At 38.9% G+C, this 10,873-nt stretch overlaps 1 protein-coding gene across 4 annotated transcripts in view; it reads left to right on the top strand.

The window, feature by feature from the left end:
- The first annotated feature begins 619 nt into the window (after positions 1-619).
- LOC115751586 overlaps positions 620-10,873 on the top strand; it is a 37,604-nt gene continuing 27,350 nt past the window's right edge. Inside the window, exons 1-14 of one of the 4 annotated variants that reach the window (XM_030689512.2) lie at positions 621-981; positions 1,674-1,888; positions 3,132-3,268; positions 3,348-3,458; positions 3,549-3,650; positions 3,797-3,917; positions 4,009-4,197; positions 4,663-4,831; positions 4,956-5,037; positions 5,128-5,221; positions 5,354-5,450; positions 8,709-8,802; positions 9,585-9,657; positions 10,404-10,525. In XM_030689512.2, coding sequence (XP_030545372.1) covers positions 969-981; positions 1,674-1,888; positions 3,132-3,268; positions 3,348-3,458; positions 3,549-3,650; positions 3,797-3,917; positions 4,009-4,197; positions 4,663-4,831; positions 4,956-5,037; positions 5,128-5,221; positions 5,354-5,450; positions 8,709-8,802; positions 9,585-9,657; positions 10,404-10,499 — 1,593 coding nt within the window. In that variant the 5' untranslated portion in view covers positions 621-968 and the 3' untranslated portion in view covers positions 10,500-10,525. Of the gene's footprint in view, positions 982-1,673; positions 1,889-3,131; positions 3,269-3,347; positions 3,459-3,548; positions 3,651-3,796; positions 3,918-4,008; positions 4,198-4,662; positions 4,832-4,955; positions 5,038-5,127; positions 5,222-5,353; positions 5,451-8,708; positions 8,803-9,584; positions 9,658-10,403; positions 10,526-10,873 lie in introns of all 4 variants that reach the window. The other 3 variants (XM_030689511.2, XM_030689510.2, XM_030689508.2) reach the window with 3 other exon arrangements.

The following is a 10,873-nucleotide window of genomic DNA, read 5'->3' on the forward strand; positions in this document are numbered from 1 at the left end:
TTGATCTGCTTATAAATTTTAAGGTATGCATGATAGGCTGCACGTTCTAAAAATTGAGTAACGTGCTCCAACAAGTAAGTTCCAAGTAGGTGGAACCTAAAATATGGAACTTGCAACAAGTTTTTATTTTTTTCTTAGTATATATCTTCACGCTAGATGTCCGATAATAAGTGTGTAATCTTGAATCACCAGTGTGAGCCTCCATTTCCAACGATAACTATGATCGAGACTTTTTTATTGTTAATGTTTCATATTTACTTGCGTGTCCAACTATGAATTGTGATAAGTTGATTGTAGCAATAAATATTCGTCATTAAAAGTAATGATTCTCTTATCCTTCGCCCAATGCTAGTGAGGTCCGACTTTTGTCCGAGTGCAACGATCTTCGTTAATGGCCCGAGGAGGGACGATGGAAAAAAGAAAAAAAATGAAAAAATTTAAATGATGAGAATGTTCTTGATTAGACCTGTATTTAAAATAATGAAGGCAATTTAAATTTTTATTCGAAATAAATTTATTTAAAAAAATATATGTATTTTAGGTCTTCATTTAGAATTTTTCCTAAATTGACCCGTGACGAATTTTCGGCATGCTTTGCTAGTGCTTCCGAAGAGGGTGGCTCGTGGCGCATGGGCGGAGCAGCAAGTGTCACGCGCCGGATGCCTTCCGTGACGTTCACGTCGCGCCCTGCCAATGTCGCCCCCCGCCCACAAAATTAAGCCAAGCCGAGCCGAGCGACCCTCGCACGAGCTTGAAGGGGGCAAATCAATCGCGAAACGCAAACGGAGCGCACCAATCAAGCTGTTCTCGATCATCCATCCCCGTTTTGTCTTCCTCCTCCTCCTCCTCCTCCTCCATAATCGCCCATCGATCGCCCATCGCATACCTTCCTTGCTCAGTTGAGCGGTTGATCTCTCCGATTCCAGGTCCTTCACGCTCGCAGCACCGTGGTTCGACGCCGCGAGAACATGGAGAACTCCGGTGAGTGTCGGCGGTTCGCTTAGTGTTGATTGAGTGGAGCTCTTAGTTCTACGGCTGCGCCGAACCGTTCTGTTTTTCTTTTTTTTAAGTTCTGTTTCCCGTTTTCTCGTTTACGTTGCTCGCGAGCTGTCTGTTATTTTCTCGCCGAGGAATTTTGGAATCAGTGACGAGGAGGTATCTCGAGCTCCAATTGTTTTGATCTCCTTTCCGCTGAGCTGGACAGTTGAGCCGGAATTTCATCGTGGCGGTAAACTGCGTGTTTGAATAACTCCATGTAACTGAACAGGCTGATCGAGGGAAGCGATTTTGTTATCCAACACTGTACAAACTTTGGACAGCCAATTAAAGTGTTTTAGAAAACCATGCTTTCAGTGTCGTCCCAGTTTTCATTGTGCTTACTTGGATTTCGACGTAGATGTTCGAACGAAAAATTGTGGCGTAGGAAGAGTTCATCATTGTTGAGGGCTAGAAATCTTGGGCTCGAAAATGCTAGTTAAGCTGACGCTAGTGTGCCCTTTCCATACCAAATCTGCTAGTCATGCAAACTCAAATATTTCAAGAATGTACTCTGCCTGTGCAAAAAAATGTTGATTTTCTTGGATGCAATTCATGGATCTCGAAGGCTTATGGCAAATAGGATGATATATTCCTTTAACTACAACTCACCACTTTGTGCGGTAAACAATCAACAGGAACAAATTCTGAAGACATTATTGTGCCTCCAGTTGAAGGTGTTGCTGGAGGAGGAACTGCTTATGGATGGAATGATGGTGGCTTTCACGGTTCAAATCTGCTTAAGGAATCAATTAACCCCAGTGAGGTTCCTACAGCAGATTTATTGCATATCTGGTGCATGCCAAGCACAGCAAATGTTGGGCATCAGGAAATGCCTCGACCATTGGAGCCGGTATGCACTACACCGATATCATAATCAGTTGTTTATGAACACACATGCTTTTTATTCTTTAGACTTTTACGTACATTCCTGCGCATTGTGGTTCTTTGACATGCAATCTGGAGCGATGAGATGTTGATGCGGGGCCGCCTGTGTAACTAGTACACAACTAGTGGCATTAGTGTCACATAGGAAATTGGATATTCTATTGCTGCATAAAACATGAAGATATAGGCGTATGCACGCCATAGATGAGAATTTTGCTCTAGCATTAGAGGTCATGGTCTTTGGCGTGCATGGCCAAGACAAAGAGGGACTTTTTTCATCTATTTTGTATGGTATCATACATTTTGGCGGCATGGCTGAGCGGTAAGGCGGGGGACTGCAAATCCTTTTCCCCCCCTTTAATTGTACAAGAATATGTGGAGCTCAGCATGTCTGGAAGCACAGGAGAACTACACAAAGCAAGAAAGAGCAGTCTATCTTCACAGAGAAAGAGAAGGATCTTCGGCAAGGGGTTCCCGCCTTCGCGAGACCTTTTCGTACATAAATAACACCTCCATGCAGGACCTGCGTTCTTATGCTTGTCTTAACATTCCATACTGGGTGTCCTTTTCATTTTGTGAATTTGGGTGCACATGATAAACGTAGAGAGTCCCTGTTAACGTTTGCTAGGTTTTCGTTGCTGTATAATCAATTTCTATGAATTTGTGATGCAATTGCTTTATAATTTGGGCATAAATCAATTCATGATACTGGAATCAGTTATGATTGTCACTGTAGCAGAACTAGTTCTAGAAGGAGTTGAAGGTGTGATGACAATCATGCGGGTTAGTCTTTTTCCTTAATCCGAGGGGATATTTATCCTTAAAGAAATTCAGTGTAAGTTTCCTTCAGGTAGTGGGGTGGAAGGGTCCCTATAAGCTGTTTTTCATCAGCAAAAGTCTACCTTTTCCACGATATGAGATGTATGACAATCTTCTGCCAATGATGTCAAGTTTCTGTGAATTAGTATTGGAAATGGAAGAGCGTCTGTACCCTCCAAACTTGTGAATTTTGGCCTTGGTCTCCTTGGTTCATTCACTAAAAGGAGTTTTGAGAAGCTTCTACCCTTCATCCAAGTTTTACTTGAAATTCATTTGCAGTCTTGACATAGCAAAGTTCACATATATCAATGCGAACAAGGAGCAGAGATTTTTATTTTCATTCAAGTTACAAATACGTTCTAACTTCATAAATGCTCTTTATTTTGCAGTTTAATCTGTTGGCAGCAAGAAATGAGAGAGAAAGTGTTCAAATTGCCATGCGCCCAAAACTTACTTGGGGTGGCTCTGGCATGGCAGGGGTAGTGCAAGTTCAGGGTTGTGACTTATGCTCCAAATCCGGTGATCGGTTAGTTTAGTGATACCATAAGGTTTTTATGCATTTCATGACAGTCTTCCACTCATGTTTGCTGATATTCCATTGACAGGATGGCTCTTGGAAAGTCAGTAACGCTGCGGCGGGTGGTGCCTATATTAGGTGTCCCAGACGCTCTCGTTCCAATTGATCTTCCAACAAGTCAAGTGAGCTTATTTCCGGGGTACTCTCCACATTGAGGTTCCCTAGTACTATGATGTGAAGAATACTGACTCCACACGTCGAAACTGAGATTGATTTACTCTTGTGGCAGTGAAACTACAGCAATTTGGGTATCAATAGATGTTCCGAGCGAACAACCTCCTGGGCAATATGAGGGGGAGATCACAATTACTGCGACAAAGCTAGATAAAGAGTAATAACATACTCCTTTCCCTGTCATTTTTGGTTTATTGCTTTGTGGCATGCTTTAGAAGCTTGTGGTAGGAGATCCTCTTGGTCCTTGTTAAGCTTAATTGATGATGATGGACATCTTAATATTAGTTGAACTAATGGTTGTAGGTATAGTTCCAGATCAGCAGGTCAAGGCTTAACCAGACTGGAGAAGAATCAACTGTACAGGGAACTTAGAAGCTGTCTAGATTCTGTGGAGCAAATAGATGAAAAACCGCTGGAAGAAGTGGTGATTAGTCATAGCCATACATCATCTCTGATTTCAAAAATTATTGGGTTATATTTGGCTGTTGTGACTTTTCATGCATGTATTGTTTTAGGTACAAAGAGTGAAATCAGCAAGTACATCTTTAAGAAGAATTTTATTATCTCCGTCGTTTTGTGAAGATGCATTAGACGATATGATGGATGAAGATGCTGTTTCAAACCTTCCTGTGCGTGTGAAGTTAAATTTGACTGTGTGGGACTTCATTCTTCCTGCAACTCCCTCACTACCTGCAGTTTTTGGTGTATCCTTTGCGTTCGTGGAAGTAATTTTCAAGTTAAAGTACAAATTATAGCAGAGAATTATAGATAAATCAAGAGTAGGACTCTGGCTGCATGAGAATCTAGTTGTGTACTCAGAGGAACCCATGCCAAATGGCAGTCATCACTTTTGGCTGAACAATTTGGATTTTCTTAGAAGTGCAGCAAATTGGCCCTTTGCATTTTGAAGTTTGTTGAAGATTTTCAGTCATCGGTGAAAAATAAATTAATTGAGACTGAAAAGGTAGTAAAAAATTTGGAGAATGTGTTGAGGTGCTGAATTGTGAGTGTTAGCATGCAATTATGTTTTCCAGGCTCTATTAACCTGTCAGTGCTGTCTTAACTCATTTAGGTTAAGAGTTTCTTGTTGAAGAACAAGGAAAAATCACCTATCAAATTTTATTTACTTGGAGATTGATTCGATTAGCTTTCCCTTAACTATGTTGAAGATATCTGATACCGTAATTGAGGATCGGTTTGGTGTCCAACATGGAACAGATGAGTGGTATAATGCGTTGGATCGCCATTTCAAGTGGCTCCTTCAATACAAAATTAGTCCATATTTTTGCAGATGGGGGGATAGCATGCGTGTTTTGACATACACCAGTCCTTGGCCTGGTATATTCATTTAGTGAGCTGAAATTTCGATATAATTTCGCAACTAGTCATTTATCAGCTGGTGTCTACAAGGTTCTAATTTGAATTAATGTGTGCACAATGTATGGTTTATGTTCCTTTGCAGCTGACCATCCAAAATCCGATGAATACTTCTCAGACCCACGATTAGCAGCATATGCTATACCATACTGTCATGCAGTCTCTCGGTATCCTATTATTTACTTGACATGTTCACTGCGATCATGTATATTTGCTTCGACATTATATGCTTACACCACCTTTTTAACATGCAACAGGGGCACTGTATCAGAGGACTATTTGCAGAAGGAAATTGAGATCTTGAGGACAAAGCCCCACTGGAAGAAAGCCTACTTTTACCTATGGGATGAGGTAAGGATGTTTGGAAGTTAGAAGAAATGAGATTGAGTTGGCAATAATACCCATGCAAAGAATGATCAAAGAGAATGGAACTAAATGTCAGTCATGATAACTGACGTTTCATATTATGTAATTCGGTTGCAGCCACTGAATTCAGAACAATATGATTCCATTCGCAGAATGGCCAGTGAAATTCATGCTCAGGCTCCTGATGCTCGTGTATTAACTACTTACTATTGTGGTAAGTGTTTTTCCTCTCTCTTAACGACCATTATAATCATTTTTCTTCTTGCTTTTGTTCTTTCTATGTTTTTCAATATGCTGGCAATTGGTGGTCAAGTCACTTAATAATCTCATGTTGTTACTGACATAAAAAATTGGTTTAAATTTTCTTAGTTTGTATGTGATGCATTATGACATGCAAACACCATCTAATAGGCTGGACATCGATAAAAGACTGGTTGGATAACTTGATTTGTGATTTTAATTATAAAGCATGAGGAAGCTCTCATAATTTAGTTTGAGGACGAGCTAGAAGCATAAGTTGCCTCTTGATTTTTGGCAAACTACTTTGCTGTCATAGTTCACTAGATTGAAACAAACTCTAACAAGGGCTCTAATATCATATTGTAGTCGAAGAAGTAAAAGATAGGAAAATGAACAAATAGGGGTAGAATTGAGTTGAATTGAAGCTGGAACAGAGAAAAACGTTCTAGGGTGTAAAGAACCAATATTGTTTATTGAATGAAGAAATGCTACTGAAAAATGATATAAATGCCTCTTTATACAATAGTTACATACGTTAGACAAAATCAACCCTTGTTCTAACATAATGACTTCTAATCTCGATCATTGAAGCTCATTAAAAGTCACATGGCTGGCACATGGCTGGTTAGTAACCTCATAACAGTATAAAAACATGCTTCTGTATCATTCTCCCTAGGTTTGAGAGAATCAAGCTCGAATGTGAAGACTTCTTTAGTATGGTCTCTGATTCTCTGTATTAATCTTCTTCATCCACCGTTTCACTGAGAACTTTCTAGCATATCATTGTTCCTGGTTAGCATCATTCTTCTCCCATTGGAGAACACTCGACCTCGAGTTTTGAAGTGTTGAATAATGAGATGGAGTGAGTTCCTTCCAATCATCATTAGTATTTGAATCACATCATCGAAAGAATTGAGGATTTTTTCCTTTTCAATTGAACCCTAAAATTATTCTGGAATAACAAAACCTACTTTCCACATGAAGAGTACTCTCTTCAACTTTAAATTGGCTAGCATCTCCTCCACATGCTTGCCCATCCTCTTTTGTGACGTTTGTTGATGCCTCCTGAAGAAACTCTTCAAGACTATAATTTTCATTTTTCGCATTAGTCTTCAATCAATTGCAATTTATCACCCTCTTCAAGGTAAGACATTTCAAATTCTTCTTGATCATTAAAGTCATCCCAAACCACTATTTGCATGACTTCCTCCTCCTACCACTTAAACTGACTCTCTCTCTTCAAATTCAAAATCTTTATGAGAAGGATTGATCTCTTCTTACTTCATAAAACTTCAATGCCTAGAAAATACCTAATAGCTCCCAAGCCTTTAATCTGAAACTGCTGCTGAAGAAAAGACTTTGACTTCAGAAATACCGGTCACGTCACTACCAGGCACAATTATGTCATCCACATATACGACAAGAATGAGCATCCCCGACTCCTTGCAACCAAAAACAGAATGATCAGAATAACACTGGTGGAAAGCACACCTAGACATCACTAAACTGAATTTTTTTGGTCATGCTTTGGAGACTGTTTCAACCCATAAATAGACTTATGCAATCGACATACTTTACTACGATTCTTCCCTTGAGCAACATACCCAGGAGGTTGGTCCATATATACTTCCTTAGACAAATCACCTTAAAAAAAAGCATTCTTCACATCCAATTGATATAATAGCCAATCAAAATCACAATAAGCGAAATGATAACACGAACATAATTGAGACGTGCTATAGGAGAAAATATCTACATTCAAATCTTAGCTTGGTAATGACGGGATATTGTTCCCTGTTTTGAATACCAGTACCATGCCAACTCATGCTCCTTTAGCATTGGAGGCTCCAAAAAAGTACGTAAAAAGGCTAGGATACCATCTGCAATCATCTTATTTTATGGCAAATAGTATTCCCTCATCCGGAACTTTGTATTTCTTGGTGGATACTCATCCAGAGATTGATCAACTAGGCTATCTACTTTAATTTAATCACTAAATTGATATAATGGCCAATCAAAATTCACAACAAGGGAAATAATAACAAGAACAAAATTGAGATGTGCCACAGGAGAAAATGTCTCAAAATAGTCCACCCAATAAGTTGAGTAAAACCTATAGCAATAAGCCGGACCTTAAGATGTCTCGGCGAGCCATCCGGGTCGTACTTAATAGTTTACACCCGGCGACACTTCACCATATCTTTCCCGAGAGAAGGATCAACCAAAGATCACGATTGGTGGGACACCAAGCTTTCATTTCCACATCCATAGCTCTCTTCCACTCAAGGCAAGAAAAGGCCTCTGTGGCAGAAGTAGGATTTGTGTATGTAATAATAGAGCAAAATCATGTAATGGGAAGGAAGATGTGAGAGAGAAACATAACGCTCAATATGATAAGCAAAAGAGGATTTTTGTGTACAAGAACGAGTACCTTTGCGAAGGGCAACGGGAAGATCGTCTGACCGGGAGACGAGGGAGATTGGACAGAGGGCATAGAAGAGCTGGAGACTAGTGGTGCTGTAGACTGCTTTCATTGCTAATACACCTGCAAGGCGCATGTGAGATTTTGTGGGACGTTCTAAAAGCGGAAGCTATTAAATGAAGGCGTTGTTTAATATTTAATTATGAAGACTTTCCCTCATGATTAGTTTGGTCTTTTTGCCTAGTACTAAGTGTGGACATATTTAATTGAGAGACAAATGGGGCCCGAAAAGATTTGAATTCAGGATTTCCTGCTACGATACCATGTCACAAAGTTAATTAGAGAATTTGCAGTAAAAAGCCGAGAGAGAAGAAGCAAGAGAGGAGAAATGGAGAGGAGAAGAAGAGAGGGAGAAACAGATCGTAAAATTTCAACTAGGAGTTCTCTGCTTCTATATTATTGAAACCCTACACCTATCGTTATATTGACTATAAATTATCCTTGACCATAATACCCTATGTATGTTAAAAGAAATAAAACCTAGAAAATAAACCCGTAACAGAAGCGTTACAGATGTTGGCCAATCTCAACCCTTGATCTGACATAATAACTTCTAATCTCGACTACTGGAGCTCATTAATAGTCACATGACTGGCACATGACTGTTTATTAACCCAACCACTGAAAAAGGAGAAGACATAATTAAACTAGAATTATGCTCCTGCATCACTTCAGCAATAATTTTTTATTTTATAGTTGCCTTTATAACTAATAATGTGTATTGTTATTGTCTTTCCCCATACTTCTTAGGGCCAAGCGACACGCCTCTTGCTCCTAATGCCTTTGAGGCTTTTCTGAAGGTTCCGAAGTATCTTCGCCCTCACACTCAAATATATTGTACTAGGTATGTTTTGGTGGATTGTCTAAATGTCACTGTGTAGGAGAGAATAGATGGCTTGTTGATTATAAGTTGTAGTCCTGCTATTCTGGGGCCATCTTATCTTGTGTTCTGTTTCCTGTGACGGTTCTGCCTGGAGAGCTATTTCAGGAACAGTATTGGGAAAATGATATTGAATTTTAATAGGAGCTTTGAAGCTTTAGTGACATTGTCTAGACTTGATGTTTTAGTGATATGATGCTTTTTTACCTTGATATTAATCTGTTTTCAGAGTATCTTGTTTGAAAATTTTGGTATTATACCTGTCCACACAAAGTGAGAGTTACTGCATCTAAGATGGAAGGCTGGCTATATCAAATGCTTCTTTGTGTTCATTAAGTTTTGTGAGCGATTGTTAATGTGTGCACATCATGTCACTTGGAGTAAAACACATCATGCCTATGGAGTTAGATTCCATAGTGCCTTTTGAGTCCCTGGCAATCACTTGAATCTCACCACTAGGCCTGTTTTGGCATTGACTATCATGGCTGGCATTTTGTCAGATTATCTCAGGTGTCAATTTTGCTCATTCTCAAATTAAAATCCATCTTGTCTTTTCTTTCTCATCTCCAAATCTCGAATTTTTACACCGGCCTTGCTTGTCATGGATGTGATGTGATTTTCAGGTGGAATATTGTTCCTTTCTGCTGATAGTGCATGAATGAAAAGTTCTTTGCTTGACATGCTATCCTCTCATATAAACAATATCTTGTTATGCGACAGCTAACAAGAATTTCTTTTATATGCAGTGAGTGGGTGCTGGGCAATCGGGAGGATTTAGCCAAGGATATCATTGCTGAGCTGGAGCCTGAGCACGGTGAGGTAATTGTCTCGACTTCTTACGTGGATGTTGCTTTTTCAATCATATGATTGTGACATTTGATGTCTTTATTATCACATTTAAATTTTACAGAATATATTATTTTTTATGACGTTGAACTTGGACAAGGTGGATTTCACTTGATATCTGTTATTGCTTGAGGTTTAAGTACCTTTACTAAAACCTATGAAGGGTTGGCGATTTTATCCTTTTTTACCTCTTTCTTCCCAAAAACTTTAATCTGTGTGTTCATTATGTTATCACTCTTTGTGAATTCTTACCCTCATATTCCTTGATCTTTCTTAGGGGTCATTGCCATTCGCAAGTTTTCTGTCTCTTTATCCAACTCAAATGATTTGGCAATTCTCTGGAAGCTATGTCTTGATAATCTGTCTTTTATTTGGCGAAGATATTTGAAAACCTTTGTCCTCTGACTACTTTGGTAACTGGTACTGAAGTCTGTCCAGCCTTTTTATATGCTGTTCGTTTAGTTTAAGGGGAGTAGTAGAACACCGGAAGAGAATTTAAAACTTATCATTTCCTTGACTAAATGTTAATAAACAGATAGAAATTGGCATAATTGTTCCTTAGGCATCATATATAGACTGCCACTCTGAAGATGCCTGCAGTTCAGTTTGTTAAGTGTGTAGGAAGTAGAATTTAAGACCTTGATTTATATTTTCCGAGCTTATCATTTTCTAACTAATATGTTATCTAACATATAGCAATTGACATAATTGTTCCTTAGGCATACAGGCAGTGTACTGTTAAGAGCCTTGTGGTTTTACGTACAAGCTATGGCTTGGTTATTTTCTGGAGCATGTCTCAAGTGACTTTTTGGTGAGAAGTCGGTTGGATGATCCTGCCAAGGTAGGATAGGGCTTATTCGCCATGAAATATATGGTGCTTTGACATTATCATGTGAACACTAGGATTCATTACACTTATTCAACGGATTATATTTTGGTTTAATCCCTCGGAGCTCAATTAGGATATTGAGTCGTTGGTGAAAATAACAGAGTCATACTCCTCCCAGATGATGGAAGAAAATGAAATAAAAAGAGAAAGTCAACATTAGTTAATTTGGAGATACACTAACATGGAATAGTAGTTGATAATTCCTAATGCTCCATGTGTTTTGCATAAATTAATTGATGTGGAAAATAATTTTGCTTAAGATGATCGCTTGTATCTCTTACAAACGAAAAATATTTTCAT

Source organism: Rhodamnia argentea, chromosome 2 (assembly GCF_020921035.1).
Source record: "Rhodamnia argentea isolate NSW1041297 chromosome 2, ASM2092103v1, whole genome shotgun sequence".
NCBI lineage: Eukaryota > Viridiplantae > Streptophyta > Magnoliopsida > Myrtales > Myrtaceae > Rhodamnia > Rhodamnia argentea.